Consider the following 21,026-nt stretch of genomic DNA (forward strand, 5'->3'; position numbering starts at 1 on the left):
CTTTTCAGATCACGGACCGCGCGAAGTGCTCCCAAAAGAAAAGTACAGCCTGACATATTGGAAGGAGCCATTGATCACTTCTGGTGTTGGAACCACCGAAGTGGGAAAAACTGCCACAAAAAAAAAATAAATATGCTAAGCAATAAGATCAACTTCCTCCCAAACTGCAAAATCTACTGTAGTCGTTTCACCACAAAAAGCTCTAATTAGTAGGTGGCAATGAAGTAGCGACGTGTGGAGTCACGAAGACAAGGGGAAGCACGCAAGGTTGTGAAGACAAGAAGTGGTACGAGAGGCCAGAAGATTAGGTGAGGTGTGAGGCCATGAGGATAGGAAGCGGCCTGCAATGTGATGCGGCCATCGGATGACAAGCTAGGTGGCGTTCTTTGCTTTCTCCGGACACTGTGCCAATTACAGTGACCAGGAAGTCTGTTCTGCCACCGCTGCTGACAAAGGCTATAAATACGGGCATACAATCCTCTGCAGTAAGTGAAACAAACAAGCTTTTAAAAAAAGAAAAACAATCAGTAAAAATAACACTTTCCAAGTAATGGCTGCAAGATTCGCCCCAAGCTGTAACATTTTTACATAAGTAATAATGATAAAGAGTATGCAGGAATATGAAACAAACACCACCGACTGCACCATGAGCTGCAGCCTTCAAGCACATGAAAGAAAAGGAAGCCAAATAAAATAAAATCTATTATAAATAAAGAAAATCGTCCTGGCCACGGTTCCCAAATGCGGTGTCATAACACCCGTTTTGCGGCAAAGGAAACGAAAACACTAACACTATGAAGCTACAGACACATAATCGTTAATACATAAAAGTGAACATAATCACTAATACAAAAAAAAAAAATTAACGTAAACAAAATCACTGACATTGATCGAAATAACGCAAGCCCACAAAAACAAAATTTCTTGGAAAAAAAAAAAAAAAAGACCACTGAAGGTCGTGCTGCGATTGAAAAAGTCATCGCAGGAACTCAAGGGGAAAGAAATTAGCGAAAAAAAAGAAAAAAACTAATACTAGTGCTAGAGACACCCGCTCTAGCCTGACGACGCCAACACCAGTCACTGCCACACGGGACCCTCTCAACACACACGCATGGCTGCTCTCACTCTCCCGACGTCGCATCTCGAAACGTAATTACCTTTGCTATTAGCAAATGTGACAGTAAACCCAGCAAGAAGAGCAACAACAAAACATCAGAGCAGCACTTGGTTGTGTCACCAGGGTCCCTTTGGGTGGCAAGAGCAGCGAGTGCGTCCCCAAGCTATGAAGCAACACGGGCAGTAGCAAAACATCAGTCAGACCTGGGAATCGTTTGTACTGTCCTCCGCGAGCTCCTCCTCATGCGTCTCTTTGACTCGTTCCTCTTGCTCCTCCGTCGCCGGGATCTATAAGAACACCATGGATAATTATTCATCGTCTGTGGCGACCTCAAGACTCCAATAAAAGTACTACCACAGGCAATTATGTACATCACATGACACGCGAAAGCACGGACGGAGGGGAGTACATTTTCCAGTAGGGGCAGATGAGTGACTAGGGGAGAGCAAGCGACACTACCTCTTGGTTACCAGGCTGAACCTTGCTTGGCTATAGTTGGTGTCCGGCTGGAGTGTGACCACACCCTCGCCTTCAAGTTCCTTGTTCTATAAGTCAGATTTGATTCATGTGATATGCTTTTAAGTATATTTCCACAGACTTAGCTCTCAGTTATCCGTCCATCTCAGTGCGTGTTAAGGTGGTCCGTGGAGCCATGAGGACAGATAGTGGTATAATGATGGGAGAGGACTTGTGATGACCTTGAGACGATGAGAGAAGTTGGCTTGCGAAATCATTATGATAGGGAGAGGGTCATGTGAAGTTATGAGGCCATGAGAGTGCATGAGAGGTCCTTAGGGAATGGGTACAGAAACTGGTGTACGAGTTCCTGAAGAAAGTAACGTGTGGTGTCATTTAAGCGTATTTGAACTCGTCTATTGCTTGTTTTCGATATCAATGTTCACTCTTTCTTAGTAATGTTCCACTAGAATAATCAAGTATATTGTAATGCCTTACAACCACAATCTGATGCAGCAACAACTAAAATTATGATACTGACATCCCAACTAACAAAAACAACAAAGAGCACTCTACATTCATCACATTCAAAGCCACAGTCTCCAACAGGACTGGTGACAAGTTTCACTCATAATTTCACCCTCGGTTTGTAAATGGTGACATCTATGGCATTACTCATCAGAATTAATAAGCAGAAGCCCTCACAAAATGGAAAAAAAAAATTCAATAATATCTAGTGTTGCGAAGAGTCCTTGCGCGGTATAATAAAACACACTGTAGCAAAGGGAAATGCATACTAACACTATTACTGTGATTACTTTGACATCTACCAATAATTTATCGTCCAATTTTCAAGGAAAATTATCAATAATTAAAAGCGGTACAAAAGCTGGGGGAAAAAAAAGTACCGAGAACCAGTCTTACACTCTGGACGCCAAAGTTTTAATTGGGACTTTGAGAGAAATTCCTTCTTGGGTACGAGTCACTTACGCTTTCTTATGTATCTTTCATATTCTTAGTGTCGTCACGGTACTCACAATGATGGGGAAGTCTTAACAATAGTTCTAGCACTGGCACAAGCCTTGGAACACATAGCTAATATAGAAGATTGATTCACAGTGCAATAAGTGAAAAGCTTGTCAGGCTCTCCACGCTCGATCTAATAAAAGCCTTCGGTACAAAACCGGCAAAATCAAATCTACGAAGCCATTGTAACGTAAGTAATCACGAGATCAAAGATATAGTGATGAACAAAATTACTAGGGAACAGAATATAGTTTGCGGCATGACCACAGACTCTCAGCTGCTGACTCCAGAAAATAAAATGCCTAAGTAAATGAGGTGACAAGCGTAAGCCTCTAAGACTTGCCTAGCATCAGTCACACCACACCATCGCCTCATGGACCCCTCACAGGAACTGCCTGGACGTTACGACTCTCCACATCAGAACCCACACGCAAGCACCTCTGGCACGGGAGCGTCCCACACTGTGCTCTGTGACAGTAGCAACAAGTGCACATCGGGCAACATCCGACTGTTGTCTGGAGGGTCACGTCGGGTGTTGGTAAGCGGGAGTGCGTTGCCGCAAGCGCATGGCTCTAAAAGACCTATCTCTGCAACAGCAGCAGTAGCACAGCAGCACAGCAGCAGCAGCAGCCTCACACCTGCAAATCAGAAGAACTGACCTCTGCTGGTTTTGCAATCTCTGGACGCGTCTCTCTGATTCGCTCTTGCATCTCTTCCAGCGGCCAGATCTATAAGTATATTATGGCTACTTAAGAATTATATCACACAGCCTTTGGTTCCTGGAAGAATCCACGAACAGTTATAGTCAGCGAATGGCACAGCACAACACGACACAGTAACAATCATGTTCGAGACGCAGCAATAATTGGAGGCTTGCCTCAAGGACGGAACCCAGTGTTACCAACCTGGATCTCCTGGGGTTCGTCAGGAGCGGCTTGGAGATTGTTGTCACCCCTTCCCACACGCTGCTCATCCTACAAGTCACCACAAGAAACGCAAGTGCTAAATGCTCTCATCTCCGAATCACCTCAAGTAAAATGAGAACTCGTTAAATCTTTAAAGAAGGTTTTTGCATGCCTTAACAGATCATGTGCATAATTTCATCAAACAAACCAGCATATTTAAAAGTAGTATGTGTGAAGTCAGGAGGACTGAAAACGGTTCATGAGGCCATTAAAAAAAAATCATGACAGTCTAACAGATCAGAGCCTCACGACGTTTAAAGCAACGTAAGAAGTGGACACAGGTTTCAAAGCTGACTTGGCTGTCGTTTAGCAAAAATAACATCTAGATATCTATCATGTAAACAATATACACAAAACAAAACAAAAAAGCCGACACCAGTGCATGTTAGGTGGGAGTTCTCCCATATGGTGTAATTCCTACAAATGGTAAGCAAAAAAAACGTAGCTCAAATGAAAAACCATAATAAATGCATAACTAAACTCCGTTTATGATACAATAAGATCCTGTATTACACAAGAAATAAATAAAAGTTAAGAAGCAACAGAAACGTCCCCAGAAGATGGATAAAAAAAAAAAATGCAGTTTGTAGTAAGACCGTACAACTATCGCTGGAGATTCCAATTACAGAAAAATAGAAAAAAAAAACCCATCCGAACATAGATGGCAATGAGCATTAGCCTCTAACACCAGCTAGACTAGACCCATTCCAGCCTAAAGGCAACCGCATCAAAACACTGCCATGTGTGCCCCTCCCAACCTTCGCCTGGACAAATTTAGACATTTACTGTCTCATATCTCAAACCTAAGTCTAAGAATAAGAATAGGAACAGCGTGCTCAGGAGGGGCACCAAGTTGCGCACCAGAGCAGCACCGTGACTATGTTTTGAGGCCCTCAACTGGGTGTGTCATGTACTGGCGACTGTTTAGTCTGACCCTACAAATGTGATCCTGGCGCATGGCTCTATGGACGTACATAAGCAGCAGCGACAGTAGCGGCATCAGACCTGTAAACTGTATGAACTCTCCTTAGGAGGCGCTGCAGGCAGCCCTTTCATTTCCCCCTGCAGCTCTATCGGCGGCCACACTTGCGCATGCAGATCTAAAGGTGGCCACACTTGTTCCTGCAGCTCTGCTGGTGGCCACACCTACAAATACACAGTGGTCATTCGTTACCATTTATATAAGAGCCTCTGGCTCCTCCATGAATATCCCCATAACCCATTAAGGAAAGCAGATACGACATCAAAACATGAACCAATGGCAGATGTTTTTCTTATTCAAATCCGACCTGAAATGAGTGAACATTACCCCAAAGGTAAACGAAAAACTTATCACCAACCTGAATCAGCTCGCCCTCGTTAAGGTTGGACTGGGTAGTGTTGCCACCTGCACCCCGATGGTCTGAAAGCTATAATTTCAAGACAGATGTCAGGACAAATATTAAACTATTTCACAAATTGGTTGACATCGCTCCTACACATATGAGTTCAAGAGTTTTTGATACATAAGAAACTCAATCAAGATGATAAACTGAGTGACGAGAATAGCTTTTTGGTTAACGAGGCCAAAATGTGGTGTTGTACGGAGTGAGAAGAAGAGGAAAAAGGTGCAGCGAGTCATGGAAAGCGGAATCTACATTCCTAAGAACAGGTAGGGGTGTGCTGTGCCACGTTATGAGGACAGGATGCTGTGTTAGGTCACAAGGACAGAAGGCGGCCTGTGAGGTCAGGAGGACTGAGATTGCGTGTTCCGTGAGGTGGACAGGGATGACATGCGAGATCATGAGGACAAAGGACAAGAAAAGGGATGGCGTGTGAGGTCATGAGGATAGATGGTATGTTGAAGGTATGAAATCAGGTGGTGTGAGGTTCACTGAATTATTGAATAATCCGGCATATACATTCCTTTGTAACAAATCAAGCAAAAACAAACGCAAAAAGCTATGATAAATTTGTAACTGGTGAGAGACCAATATATATATATAAAGCTACATATTCCACTGAAGTGAATGCAAATTCGATACTTGATTTTAACCCTAACTTACCGTCGGTCTGTAACTATCATCCTTAATGTTGGCTAAAAGATGGTACACAAAAGTTGCTGAGAAAGCTCACGCCAACACAAGCTGAAGCAAAAAGCGGTCGTGATCGTGGCAAACAATAAATGCAGCCTAAAAAACGGAGTTAATAACAAATCAATAAAGTTTTGCCTGACAGAACTTTCATTCGCTTTGTGCAACGAAGCCTGTCTGTAACGGGGAACGCATAACACATTACAAAGCACTGAAACTGAAAATAACCATAAAAAATAAATGATATATAAGTGCTGTATCTTGCCCAGGGATCCCCTTCCTCTAGGGCTTCCTCACCTCTCAGGAATCAGGCCACGTCTACCAGGCGGGACTAGGTTAAGAAGTATGGTAATATGTGAACGTCTTTGTGGAGAGCGCAGGACATGGGGGGCACCCCATGTCGTCCTAGGGCCAGAAGAAGGGCCCTCTGAACAAACATCGGTTGCCAAGCAACCCCGCGATGCAACAACTGCATGACAAAACCAAAATAATTCCGATGCAATCTCACTTAAATATGCTTGACACTCTGTTCTTTCAAGCAGCATTAGACCATTCCAAACCAAGCCACCCTATAACCAGCCACCAATCCCAAAAAGCCTTAACACCGCTTCATATTCCAAATAAACAAAACATTGACAAAACATGAGCAGTTCTTTGCAAAACAAACCCTTTCCCACCCATATCCATTCCATAACCAAATACCAAACACAAATCAAAATTTTAATTATGCTTCACATTTCAACAACGTATACTTTCGGATCCCTCCTCACACAACAATGATATAACATACACACATACTAATGACTCAGCAGACACCGAAGAACTGCGCTCCTAACCTAGTATCAAATTCCACTTCACCAGACCTATACCTACCTGAAACTACACTCCCCAAGCATGCACGAGTTACACTTTTTTTTGTCTACCTTCTGGACAAAAAGTCTCCCTCCAACATTACAAACACCAATTTAACCTATCGCAAGACCCCTCATGCCTAAGAAAACACTTCTATACTGAAGACACTTACTTTTCATTTGTCCTGCACTACATTAGATATACACAAAGCATTACCAAACTTCTTAACATGTAGGCATGCCTGGTTGACGTGGCCGGCTTACTTAGTGTTGTACAAACCCCACAGATGGAGATCCCGAGGCAGATAAGTGAGTAAACATACGTGGACATATCAAATAAACAAGCCCTGGGGGGCCTCGCAGCGGAAGACTCCAGCTGGATAACTGTCGCTTTGAGCACTGGAGTCAATCAGCAAAAGCCTCTAAAGCTCGGTGAGTGCATGACCCACTTAAGCCAGGCGACGCTCACACCAATACCACTAGCCACACCGGGTCCTCTCACACGGCTGCAACGACACTTCCACGTCGGCTCTCACACTTAATTATCTTCTAGTGTGAGAACGCGGCAATGTGCCCAGCGTTAGAGCAGCATCTGGCTATGTTCCGAGGGCCCCAGTGGGTGTCAGTGGGTGGTGATAGGGTCGCCTGACCCAAGTGTGTGTGTGTGTCCCTTGTGTAAGGCTCTAGGAACCTACATAAGCTTCAGCAAAAACAGCAGTAACATCAGACCTGGAAATTGTAAGGAACTTCCTTAGGGGGCACGGAACGCAGCCCTTTCAACCTCTCTTGCAGCTCTTCCGGCCGCCAGACCTAAAAAAATCACATCACGTTCATCTATTATTATCTGAAACATACTTAGGCCCATGGAATATCACCACAAGCAATTGCAGAAAGCAGCCAAAAAAAAAAAAAGGTATCAAAACGCAATAACACATTTTTAAGTGAGATCATGATGAAGGACAACTGCCACAAGGGATACGAACCTGGGCTGGGGGGATCTCGATTGGGCCGGGCAGGTAAGTGTTGCCACCCGCACCCCGATGCCTCCCTTGCTATAAGTCACAAGTGTTAGAATGATTAATAAATCCTTCATGTTTACATCATCAACTCTAAGAGAAATCCCGATATTCTGATACAAAACACACACACACACACACACACGATAATCTCAAGGTGATGTACCAGGTAATGGGGGTAAAAGGATGAGGGTTAAAGACATGGGCCAAATATGGGGTGTGTAGTACTGGGTAATGGGATGGGAAGGGGTGTGTCAGGTCGTTAGTACGGGAGAGGGAGTTTACAACCCTGAAAACAGAATGCAGGTGTGAATGATTGGGAGAAGAGGTGCTGTGTGAGGTTATGAGGAGAGGATGTTGTGTGTTAGGTCATGAGGACAGAGATGGCGTGGGAGGTCATGAGGACAGTGTGAGGTCTGCTATACGAACGGTGATGAGGGAACTATTGACAACAGGATATGAGTCCCTTTGAAATATATAAAGCATTACAAGTAATTAATAATAATAATAATAATAATAATAATAATAATAATAATAATAATAATAACAATAATAACAATAATAATAATAATAAAATAAATAATAATATAATCGATGATAATAATGATTAATAATAATAATAATAATAATAATAATAATAATAATAATAATAATAATAATAATAATAATAATAATATGATTGATGATAATAATGACTAATAATAATAATAATAATAATAATAATAATAATAATAATAATAATAATAATAACGATAATAATAATAATAATCCCTGGGGACTGGGAATATTACCCATGTATCTCCAGCTTGTCGTTGGAGACCAAGAATGACGGTAGTAGGAGAAATTCTCCCCTTCAACCCATCTCGTCGTTTCCCACCTTCAGAAGGTAGCATTAAGAACAGACAACTGAGCTTTAAAGGAAAAAAAAAAATCTTAATTTGGATTCTTCCTGTCTTCTTTCTCTTGGAAAGAGATAATAAAGAAGGGAAGGATTTCCAATTCCCCACCCCTGCTCTTCTCAGTCGCCTCCTAGAACAAGTTGGAGATACGTGGGTATTATTCTTCCTTCTCTGTCCCCAGCCATATATCAAGGAGTACAATAATAGCATCTAGAGAGAGATGCAGTTTTAACTCAATGGCAAGCCATAATGAGGATGCTTTAAATGATGAGACTCTCAGATGCATGTACCTATATTTTTCCAGGACTTGGTAGGCAAATTCCAATCTTCGTCTCATACTTAAGTGTCGTTCAGTAAAGATAATAAGCATCTTAATGTATGCGTATGAATAATGCTCATGCCAGATACTAAAAGCAGATTAAAAATCAAGCTCGTAACAAATCAATAAAAATTCCTGCTTGTCAGAACTTCCAAGTTCTGTGTACCAATGTCTGCTTGCAACAAAAGAGACAAAAAAAAAACAAAGCCTTAGAAATAAAAGTAACAGTAAAAAAAAATCAACCTGAGAATATGAAATAAAATGTGGCAAGCGGTAAGACCACAGGCCTTCAGCTGATGTCTCCAAGTGGAAAACTGTCGTGTGAACACAGGAGACAGGCAACATAAGCTTCTAAAGTTAGTAAACAGCAAGATCCACTGAAGTCTGGAGACGCTCACACCAAACCACCGACATACGGGCCCCCCTCTTAGTCTTCACTCGCTACATGGGCCACATGCATAAGTGAGAGTGTATGTGGCCTTAGAAATATCTTCAACATCCGAAGGAGGTGTTAAAGATTATTCGGTTGGTGCATGTAAATTAGGTTGACGGCCTTAATGACCTTGGCAGTTGATAAGCCTAAAGCCCAAACAACCAACCAACCAACCGTCTTCGCTCGTTCGCACTGTGGCATTCCCACATCAGTTCTCAAACAAAGGAAGTTTTAGAACGAGAAACTGGAGTACTGTGCTTAGATGAAGCACCTAACTGCGCATGAGAACAGCATCCGTCTATATCTAATGGGCCCCGTTGGGTGAGTGGTGAGTGCGTCCCTTGACACGATTACATCCCTGGGAATGCGTTATCTAAGGTCCTACATGTGCATCAGCGACAGCAAAACACCGCCAGACCTGAAAACTGTGGGGATTTTTCTGAGCGGATTCTCCACGCGACCAGTTCATTTGCTGCTGCAGCTCTTCGAGTGGAGGGATCTTAAAAAAAAATAAGTACACCTTATATTCGTTTCCACTCGTGACACCCTTTGGTTCTTCAAAAGAGTATCGCCACAGACAGATATGCACACCAGGTATAGCATCAGCATATGGAACAAGAAAGGATATCAACACATGCGACTACGAATGAACATTGTGGTATGGATAAACCTGGCGGTTACCAACCTTGACCGTTCGGAGCGGGACATGGCTAGCCCTGGGTTTAGCGCCACCTGCACGTCCACGTCCCGCGGGCGGCTACAAGTTACCACAATTAACTCAACAAACAGCTAAATCCTGTGAGCTAACTGTCACAAAGTAACACAATATTTACTCCTATACCCTGCATTCTGTTTAGACATCTTCATCATGTCTGAATCTTAAATACTATTGAAAAAATAACTCAGCATAGCTTCAGATTAAATCAGATTAAATGTAATTTACAGTATATAAACACTATGACACCCAATGAGATTTTCAACATAATAGGCTCTTGGACCAAGAAAATGGTGAACTACAACAAATATGAAAAAGCCTATCGTGAATGTAACACTGCTCCATTACCTCTAAATTGGTAAATCAATACAAGGAAACTGCAAAAGAGTATTGTGGTTAATATAGCGTTGTGCGTACATCAGTAACACTATTACATTTTGCAAATAAAAAGAGATACAGGTCTGTACAATGCCATCAGTCACATCATGATAAAACTTGGTCACTTACAAACTGTTTTCTTTTGATAAAGAAAATGGCCATATCACGAATGAACTAGTGTCATCTTAAGAAAAAGATTAGGAATGAATAGCCAATAGTCATCTAAAAACAAACAAACTAGGAATGAATAGCCAATTCACAAAGCATATTCATGATGCTGGGCAATACACATAAGAATTCCTGCTATAGTGAGTGAGTTCATTTAGGCGACTTTTATGCTCGAACTTAACAGTGGAATGATAATACTTAAATGATCATTTTCAGTGGTTAGGGACGAAGCTGCACTCAAAATGACTTGCGAACAGGTGCCTCCACACCCGTGATCACGTTACTGGCTGGTCATAAAACCTAAAAGAGGTTCATGAACTTCTTCTCAAAGGCAACCAGCCCTAGATAATCACTCATGCAGAACTTCCACCTGACGTCAAGTTCACATGGATGCTAAAAGTGACCAGATATCCGTGTGGTAATTAGCTGCGACCCCAAGTCCTCTTTGTTGCCATGTCCTCGGACCTCTTGGTTACATGCGACTCAATCCTTATGAGGACGTCGCATGATAGTAATGATAATCGTAATGATGATAACATAATAACAGTATGATAAGAGATTATGAAATTCCCAGTACATTTCGTGTCTTACTATTCAGAAGATGAATAAGGAAAATTGCATAAAGTCCGAGACATAATCTACTAAGGGGCAGAGGAAGACTTGACATAGGCATCATTGTCTGCCCAACTCCATATAGTAATACGCACCTACAACCCTCTCACTCAGACACTCCTTCACTCTTGATCGTCCTCTTTCCCTCCCTCCCATTCTTTAGATGTGCTCAAAGTACCTCAGGAACTCCATCCTTAGTGCTTCTTAACCATTCTTCTCTTAATTACATATATCCTCTCATTTCTCATTGAGTTACGCCATACTCCTATAAAGCATTTTTTCCCTAAATCCATAAATATGTAAAAATCCTTTTCACCCTTCTATCATTACCTCAATTATCACATGGCTACATGCACATATTTTCTTTCCTTCAATATCTCCCTCTACTCGGCACTGATACACTACAGCATGAGCCTGGTGGATGATGCCAGAAGAAAAAGAAACAAGAGTCAGGTGAATACACAAATCCACAACATTAGCCAAGTGGACGAGGACACAACACCACGGCTTCAGAGACAAATGCAAGGATACCGTATTACCCCGTGAGCCAAACAGGTAGTGAGAGTGAAGGCAGAAAGCTACGTCATCAGACACACCTGGAAGTTGAAAGTTCCCTCGCTTTCGCCACCTGATGCTGCTGCCCGTTCCTCCATCTCCCGTATGGCCGAGCGATTGGTCTTACGAAGGTGCTTCCTGAAGTCGTGTGTCCCTTGGTCCTCCTCCTCCATGTTGTTGTCGCTAGGGAGAAATATTTAGGTTAAAAGCCATTTTTTCTTGCCCTGTAGTAGTGACTAATTTCAAAGTAAAGGAGAAAGAAATCAACCAAGCAACGTTTTCAAAAATATAAAGTTAAATTCATGTATATGTAATAAGGGAGAATCATTCTTAACTTTTAAAGTATCAGGAAAATACTATACTGTAAGTAACACTGCTTTTTCCTTCAAGTAATTACAAACAAGAAATTCTGAACTATAAAATGAATACCAGTGTTTCTATCTTCACCGCCATACAACGACGGGGATATTTTAACACTGCAAAATGAACGTCTCTGCTCCGATCTCGTTCTCCAAAACCACAGCGGGGAAAGCACCGACAACCAAAATAAAACATAATTCTTTGCTTTGACCTTAGTTTAAAGTCTTCCGCCAACCTACGGACGTACACGAATCCTGATATGTGCTTAACGTCTTTCGGAGAAATTGATCAGTAATTTTTGGCGTGGCTACATGACTCACAAGACGTTCTGCATTCGTTATATTGCACGCACTAGTCATACGGTTAGGTCAATGGGCATAAAATGAATATGGGCAACATTTTCCTTTTATAAATAAGGTACTTACTTCACCACATCTGAAAATTTATGCATGGCGTCAGTAACCTATGACTGAAAAAAAAAAGGGAAGGAAATGAAAGAACCGAGGAACAAGTATCTTATCATGTAAACGCGTCTCTAACACTGTGTAGAAAGACATGAGTGGCTCACCTGTAACCATTATGCTGTCGATCGCTCCAGGAGTTAACTACGACTGGTGGTTTGGGTGCGGCGTTCTTGAGGTAGCTGTTGCCGGTATACTGGTTGTAGGCTGGGGCTTTGGTGACGTTGTTCGACCCAGCGAATCTGTTGTAGCTGTTGCCCGCACTTACTTTGTTGTACGAAGACCCACCGCCGTAGTTGTTCTGACCGTAGTTGTTTGAATATTGACCTGTGGAGCACATGTATATAATTGCCATGATCCACGCATCCGCAATAGATCCTACAGCCTGCCATTCACTCATCAAATTTAAATCCTGACTGTAAAACATGAAGTATTTTCCTCATGGAAGTTCATTTGGGTGTTGTATGCTTCATGATCATCCTCAGGATATTATCAAAGGGTTATTATATTCGGTTGTTCTTGTGCACGGGTAATTACGTCCGACGATTACTTCTACAATTCTTTTAAAATCTTAATCAAAACAGGCGCTTATATCGGCGTGCACCGCTAGAATATACCCATGCCTTTCTCTAACCTACTTCTAGCTCATATGTCGCCCTGCTTAAATCTTAATCACCTTAATCATGCGTTTCCCTGCGTAAATGTAGCTTGGCCTTGTCACTCTACTTGTCTATTTCCCAGCCTGGACTCATACCGAGTCCTTTCATCTGTACTTCCGCTTGGACTTTCTATACTCTCAACCCTATGCATAAACCCTCTGTTCCCCCACGAAACCTTCCAACCAAATGACCTTGTAGCTGTGACTGACCTTGGTCAAACATGGCGGTTTTAGAGCGGACGTCCATGGGCGCAACGCCAAAGTCCTTCTTATTACCAGCGCCGCCCATGTTCTTGTCGTCCTCCAGACCCATGTTGGCGGCGCGAGAGGCAGCTGCACGGGATTTGAAGGGCGCTTCCCAGTCGTCGTCTGTCTGTCGGCCCTTCCTGCAACACCAACAGAAGTCAACTCAAGCCAGGAGAAAATTCATGTAAGTCTCGCCATACAAGTCAATCATAAAGTAACTAAGTTTCGTTCACGTTTTTAATGTGGGTGATATCTTCCTTTCACCAAAGGAAAAGGCTTGTGAACCTCGAGTAAGAACAAACGGGCCTAGAAATACTGCTCTGCTGTGACTTGCTAATCTAAATTCTATTGTGCAATAGGGCTTAAAGCTGAGTTCATTAGGCCATTTCTTTGTCTGTTCATGGTGCCTCCTGGCTGACGTGGGAAACTGCAAACAAGTATGAAAAAAAAGAGCCATACTAGAAAATAAGAATCCAACGCTATATTTGTATATGAAAGTATGATGGTAATGGAACACTGGTAAAATATGGCAGATAATTAGCTGTAAGAGAACTTGAGAGGATGGTGAGAGCGCGCAACAATTGGGGTTCAGGAGATATGGAAGTACTGTATGACTGGGAGATCTTGTTGATGTATTAAGAAGACACAACAGAGAAATGATAGTGTAGACGGCTGAGGAGAGCGGTTGTCATAATGCTAATACAATGCATGGATTCAAAGTAATTTTACTGTGTATCAGTAAACTATTTATTGTCCTTTATCCTTAAACTTTAGAATTACATTTCTCCTCCGGTCTTCTCGAAGCAAAACGGCCGGGCAACGGTAAAGGCAGGTGGGAAACGAATGGTGTCAGGAGGAGGTAAGGTACGCCAAAGTATGGCAGAAGGTGAGGGGTCATTCCGTAGCTCATCCACACAAGGATAAAATCATTGCAGGATTCTAAGATATGTACGTAAAGCAGACACTGATGAGAAGTGTATGAGCAAGCAACATAGGCAGACGAATCTACAGCAAAAAGGGAGGAAGACCTTAGTGAACTAACTTGGCCCTGCTGGGGTCACACAGGAAGGTGGTGTCGAAGTAGGCGTTGAGCATGTGGTCGAGGGCGAGCTTAGGCTGTGCTATCTTCTCCCTCACCAGCATCGTCTTGTGGGCACCCGGCGCCTCGTTGCGGACAGTAGCCAGATCCAACCGGTTGTTCAGCCGCTGAAGCTTGGCCTGCATTTCCTGTCCATACAAATGTACCTGCAAAAGTCAACCAAAATGGATTAACACAAATATATTGGAAAACATCAAAGATATTTAGAATGAAACACACCCACTAGGAATAAGAGGAAGTTTTTTTGAGGCGACTGCTTATAATACGTATTCCTCTGCCAAGACTTCGATTATCCAGCCCTTCAACCTAGGTGGGAGTCTAGCTTTCAGCTGCTTCGTACTTGCTTACCACTCCTGGCTCCAGAATCATATTATTTAGAGCCTGAAACAAGCTGGAAAGGTGCTTCCCTCTGCCCTAAATAGGAAATACATGTTCTCAGCTACCAAGAGAAATAGCCAACATGTTCTCACCTGCTGGGAGAAGTAGACGAGGTGTTGTTGCTTGTCTGCGCGGTATATCTGGAGCTGCTGGAACATAGTCCGCATCTTCCACTTCCTAAAGTAGTACTGGACATAACGGGCTGCCTCCGCTTCTATCGTCTCTGGCAGGGGAAAACGACCGTCGTCAGGCGCGCCGTGCAAATGCTACCCGAAGTTTTTACTTTGGGCAACTGACACTAAACCATAAAATATATCCATTTCAAAGTACGTTCATGGCTATCACTTGATCAGCGTTACTTCCTTCAAAGTTATGGACTGAGACTTAATCATCTGTGGAACATATAAAATTAGTGGAAGGTACAGATGTAGTACTATGTCTCTGAACAGAATTTATGGATAAAAGAATATACTTTCTGAGATGAAAATGAAGAAGAGCAATGCTAAAATAAATACCTGTGGATAAGTACGAAGGTAGAAGAAACCTGACAGTGGGCAGATGGTGGCTCGGCCAATGTGTACACCACTCACAAATGCACACAACTTATCATAACTAATGTCAACACCACTACCCCACCTACGGAGAAATATACGTCTGGGAGTACGCTATAAAGCAGCTTATTAATAATAAGCAACTAAATAAAATTGTAATGCAATAAATAAAACAGAAATTAGACAGTTCTCAGTGTAAGCCAATGTTACTCAATACAGTAATTCTTTACCACACTTCAAAAGAGGACAAACAGCATGTAAAACATAGCCGGTGAAGTATGAACTACAACTTAGCCTACAAGATAATACTGAAATCTGAAAACCAAGGTAGAATGAACTACTACCATGGATCAAGCCAACAAGTACCTCTACACGTATGCTGAGTTTTAGGTGCCACTACGCACAGACTGTAACTACACTGGCACCAACTTATCCTCCAGAAGGCACTAGTCGTTCTACCACGACCACCACCACCACCACCACACCGCCACATACCATCCGTCAACTGCCTCGACACACACCACCAATCACCACACTGGCGTCACCAGCTGGCATTATTCACACGACTAACACAGAAGCACCATCTTTCCAACCTAATGGCACAACATACATCACCATTTACAGTGGCGCCAGCCGCGCCCTACGTAGCACAACATGCATTTTTTACACTTCCATCAATTCCTATTAGTTTCTATTAAAAGCACCATCGTTACAGCAGTAACAATCGTCCGTCAGCTTTCAGTGAACACAGAGGCAACACTAAATGACATAACCTACCCACCAGCTTGCAACACACCCACACACCCAAGCACTCTTCAGCGTGCCTAACAAGTGACACAACACATCTAACAATATTAGCACCACCTGCCCTTCAGACAGTATTCCTTACAATACCACAATGCCAAACAACAGCACCCATCTCACCGTCGGTATCCCTCCACCAGCTGGAGTACTCCATATACTACTAACATAGTCATCATTCTGACCCAACCGACACAATGCAACAGCCACCCTTCTGCCCACCAGCTGGCATCAAAGCCATCATCCTACCAGCATGATGGTACCCACCAGCCAGCCGCTCACTCCAAGTCAGTATACTTACGTTCACCGAATCTCTCGCGCTGCTTTATTTTGTTGGCGACCTCCGGGTTCTCCTGGCGTGCCTTATAGCCTCGGAAGTCTGGGGACGAGGGTGGTATAGTGCTACTAGTAAGCGTTACACAACTTAGTTCTCAGGCGGGATTGCCACCTCGCCTGCCTCACTGCATCTTGTGGAGCGCACACATCAATGAACAAACACTCTCCACAACAACCTCGAATCTGATGTCGTTATTTCTCAACTTTTAAGACTGAAATGCAGTAGCTGGCAATATATACATATACATATATATATATATATATATATATATATATATATATATATATATATATATATATATATATATATATATATATATATATATAATGAATTTTTGCGTGAAGCAAGCAGGGTGGGACAGCCGCACCTGATAGAACCGACATTTCTGGTTTCGGAGGGAGGATGTGAGCAGAGAGAACTGGAAAATATGGATCTTTTCAGAAAAAAAAAAAAGGTGAAAAGTCTTGTTGACAAAAATATATACTCATGACCAAAAATCATTACAGAAGGAAAAAATCTAGCGCAAAACTGAATGTGCAATGCTCAAAAAATAATGACGATGAAAATGTCAGCATTATCATTGCAAAAAAAAAAAAAAAATAAGAAAACTTAACAAAACGCGGGCAGACAGCAGTGCATACGGCCCACAACAAAATCCTATGGAAGCAACGTACTGCTCTGTATCTTTGTGGCGGCTTCATCTTTGGTCATCTCCCGAGTTGGTCCTTTGGGTTTACTTTCTAGCGCAAAAATAAAAGAAACCAAGTTAGAAACTGTGACTACAAGCCCAAAAAAAAGAGGAATATATCAAGTGTTAGCATTCCCTTATCACTGCCGACAGATACCCCAAGCACTCACAGATATAACTCACGATGAGGATCTACCCTTTACGCTATGCTACAGTCAAAAGCTAATTTTGCTAATGCTTGTTTACACTATCAACCAGCATAATTACTCTATAGAATCATAAAACGAGCTACCATTAAAAGCCACAGTCAACAACGCAAAACTTTCCGATATATTACGGTAGTATAAGAAAAAAAAAAAATCAAATCAGTGTTGGCTATGATATAGTCCACGTGCCCACAGTTTTATCAAAGCTAACCAATGCCATTCGTGCATTCCAGTCGCCCTACGCGCGCAAGAAGTTTGTGTTGCATGTCAAGGACCTGCTTGAGGGCGGTTCTCAGGTCGGCTTCGCTGGTGTCAGCATCGTCGGCCAAAAGACCCATGTTGCAGAGGGCTTTCTGAAGCAAGGTGCAGCTGCTGCTCTTGTCGGGGTCTAAATCACCCTGTATTAATGAAGCCACGCAGTCAGAATCCTCGCTCTTGCAGGACAGTGAATCGTCGTTGTAGCTACACCCGCTTCTCGTCACCGGCACCAACGCTTTGCCGCGGCTGGAGCCTCCTGTGCTTGACATGCATTCTACTTTCCCAGAGACACATCCTGTACGCCTAGGGGGAGGTGACACTTTCCTGTAATCACTTCCTGTAGTGCTATAATAAGCCAGATCTCCTGTTTCAGGTTTCAGGCTCCATCTGTCTTCATGGAGCGTGGCTTCGGTAATTGGGTGCAATGTAACAATCTTCTCAGATCTACTCTCTGACGTACAGTCATTTATCTCATTGTCTTTTACGTCGAGGGACACTTCAGATTCTTCAGTATCGGTTCTGACCATGGGAAAGTAGCGTCCGTAGCGCAGGGGACGACGGGTCGTCAATTGCTCTGTCTCCAACTCCTCCACCAAGATTGAATCACTGTCTTCCATGGTGCGTCGCCGAACACAGTCTGATCTCTCGACGGTTCAACAAGACTTTCACGTATATGGCCGAGAATCCACCTGGCACGTAAGTGCGGACTAGTCTCAACCGGCCTGGGTGAGCCGAGTTTAAGTGGTGGAATCCTCCTGGGCAACCTAGTCGCAACTGACCATGAGGCTCACCGCCAACTGCCCAGGATGTGAAGCCCTACTCAGGAAGACCTTCATGAGGCAATAAATTATAACCCATTATCCCCTGACAAGTGAAATCTGATGCGATATAAGGCACAAATTATATCACAAGTAGGTCAAGCATTATATTTACACTTTCTTTTTATTCTAAAGAAGAAATAAGTGATTTTCTCGAATTCAAGAAAGATGTCACAGTTACGTATGGATATTGACATATCAACTAGTCTTTGAGAGAATACCCAGCATAATATTTGACGTTTAGATTGTATGACTGACTCCCTACATACGCTTAGTATTTGACGTTTAGATTGTATGACTGACTCCCTGCTTACACTAAGAGTCAATCAAATCATGCAGGAAGGAAGTCACCAGCTTGCGGCGCATCTGTAATGCTGTCTCGGGCTACTTGGTTCCAGAACATCCTGAGATTTCTTTTGCGAACAAAGTATACATCTCCAGATACATATCAATACGTCAGGAACAAAAGAACAGTGGCCTCATTTACATACATCGAATCTCTTGCTGTCAATTATGATGAACCAGAACCATAGCACACCATCTATAGCCGGACTTGCCTTGCTAGTGGTTACGCCACCAGTGAAAAGTCATGGAAGGCAAGGCTGCATCCGCTGTTGAAGAAAGGGAGTACAGTCTCGTCGAGGAACTTTTCAATCCAGAGGAGTCAATCATTTCTTTGCTACCTGAAGTAGCGCAAACCTTAAAGCTGCAAGAGCCCTTTCGTTGACAGCGGTCCTGGTGTTATATGAAAATAGTAATGACTTGGCGCTGGTGGAAGATTCAAGTGAGGATCTCCTAAGCTGGTTTCTGAGTGTGGAAATGTGTGAAACGAGAGAGTTGAGGGCAGATGTAAATGACAGCAAGTTTATTAGGTTTAGCAAACGAAAGAGACAGGTTAATTGGAGCGTGAGTTCGAATGGAGAGAATATAGAGAAAGTGAACTACAGAGTGGGCAAGGGGGCAGAAGAAGGAGAACAACATGTGAGGAACAAAATGTAACAGGGCAAAATGTGGTGTCAATAGGGTTGATCAATTAAGAAATGATGGGGTAAGAGAAAGGTGTGTTTGTAAGAGGAGTATGGGGCTAGGTTGCGGATGGGGGGGGCTCTGGTTTCGGTGCCGGAGGGTAGGATGGACATTTCTTGGCTTGTTCCCTTTTGTAAAGAGGGATCCCAGCCTTAACCTAACGTGCTAGTAATGGGTACGGATGTCCAATCCCCTATAGGTGAGACTCACTACCATTCTCCTGACACGTTAAAGTAAAAAGAAAAAAAAAAAACTCATGGACAAAATATACAACGGCACACCCTCTCTCGGTGCTCCATCGATTTTCGTTTAACAAAGTATATATATTGCATAATCTATATCAGCAGACTACCTGACAGATCAGAACTGAGGCAACCAACAAAGTGACTGTCATAGTGGGCTTCATCAACAGTCACACGCGATGTGTGGAGCCAACACAACAACATACAAAGACCAGGTTAGGTTCCAATGCATAAACAGATATCAGCTGGGGTTCCTGTAGATACAGAGACTAAGTGGGGTTCCTGTAGTTACGGAGATCAGTTGAGTTTCTGAACAGATACACAGAGACCAGGTGGGGTTACTACAGACACATAAAGACCGGGTGCAGTTCCAGCAGATATAAAGAGCAGTAGGGTTCCTACAGATAGAGAGAGACCAGGTGGGGTTTCAAAAGACTCACACAAAATACTTCTGCATTTCCACTTGAGTTCAATTGATCTTATATAATTCTCGGCAATAACTTTATTACTATGATCAAACTCTGTAACACAATGAGCATGAATGTCTTCAGTACTTCACGTCAGCAAAAAGACTGAACGGTCTGGACTGTTCACGACCGACTTCTATTCGTCTGCGTTCCAGAGAAAGATATGATACATACAAACAAACAAATGAATGATAAGAGTGAGAGAAAAAAAGATTTCTGGAAGCAAGATTTGTCATCGTATGTATCTGAAATTACGACAAGTTGCATGAAATTCGGAGAAGTCTTGAGAAAATTAAAGAAACAAATCGAGTGCGAGAGAGTAATCGGACTTGCACATATGGGGACAAATAATGTTTTGTGATCTGTGAGTAGAGGGAAGCTCGAAATAAATGTGTGGAAGTCAAGCTAGATTCTTAACGTTTGTATTCCTCCTACAGTCGTTAAAGCAAAAATATGAAAACTACGCAAAAAAAAGAAGGGGAAAAAGTGATAAAGATACAAGCAGCGAAACATGTTCCGCAAGCCAACTTCGCAAAGCGGTCCTTCCACTTATTTACATTCATATGTGATTTTCACTTCTTGACGCGCGCCTCCAAACTTCCCTACTGTATGAACCTAATTCAACGACAATGTTAACATAATACCAGTAGCTTATAAGATCACTCTTTACTTCAAATGTTTTCAAAGTTAATCAACATTTCCAGGTGAAGATCTGATCCAACTCACGTGTTCTTTCAATATATCCATCCTAGTTTTCACCTTCGTTGATTGATCACTTCCCACTTCTGGCTTCAACTGTATCCTACGACAACAATCGCCAACCACTCAGCCTTTATATGACAAAGACT

At 42.6% G+C, this 21,026-nt stretch overlaps 1 protein-coding gene across 5 annotated transcripts in view; it reads right to left on the bottom strand.

Annotated features, from left to right (window-relative positions):
- Positions 1 to 21,026, bottom strand: part of ninaC (STKc_myosinIII_N_like and MYSc_Myo21 domain-containing protein ninaC) — a 64,716-nt gene that overhangs the window by 4,006 nt on the left and 39,684 nt on the right. Inside the window, exons 12-27 of one of the 5 annotated variants that reach the window (XM_071675687.1) lie at positions 17,148 to 17,213; positions 16,438 to 16,515; positions 14,877 to 15,007; positions 14,350 to 14,552; positions 13,272 to 13,447; positions 12,511 to 12,730; positions 11,624 to 11,765; positions 9,840 to 9,911; positions 9,573 to 9,653; positions 7,471 to 7,539; positions 7,217 to 7,297; positions 4,905 to 4,973; positions 4,570 to 4,710; positions 3,505 to 3,573; positions 3,259 to 3,327; positions 1,321 to 1,404 (exon numbers count right to left, since the gene is read on the bottom strand). In XM_071675687.1, coding sequence (XP_071531788.1) covers positions 1,321 to 1,404; positions 3,259 to 3,327; positions 3,505 to 3,573; positions 4,570 to 4,710; positions 4,905 to 4,973; positions 7,217 to 7,297; positions 7,471 to 7,539; positions 9,573 to 9,653; positions 9,840 to 9,911; positions 11,624 to 11,765; positions 12,511 to 12,730; positions 13,272 to 13,447; positions 14,350 to 14,552; positions 14,877 to 15,007; positions 16,438 to 16,515; positions 17,148 to 17,213 — 1,751 coding nt within the window. The remainder of the gene's footprint in view (positions 1 to 1,320; positions 1,405 to 3,258; positions 3,328 to 3,504; positions 3,574 to 4,569; positions 4,711 to 4,904; positions 4,974 to 7,216; positions 7,298 to 7,470; positions 7,540 to 9,572; positions 9,654 to 9,839; positions 9,912 to 11,623; positions 11,766 to 12,510; positions 12,731 to 13,271; positions 13,448 to 14,349; positions 14,553 to 14,876; positions 15,008 to 16,437; positions 16,516 to 17,147; positions 17,214 to 21,026) is intronic. The other 4 variants (XM_071675689.1, XM_071675690.1, XM_071675691.1 and 1 more) reach the window with 4 other exon arrangements.

This window comes from Panulirus ornatus, chromosome 21, assembly GCF_036320965.1.
Source record: "Panulirus ornatus isolate Po-2019 chromosome 21, ASM3632096v1, whole genome shotgun sequence".
NCBI lineage: Eukaryota > Metazoa > Arthropoda > Malacostraca > Decapoda > Palinuridae > Panulirus > Panulirus ornatus.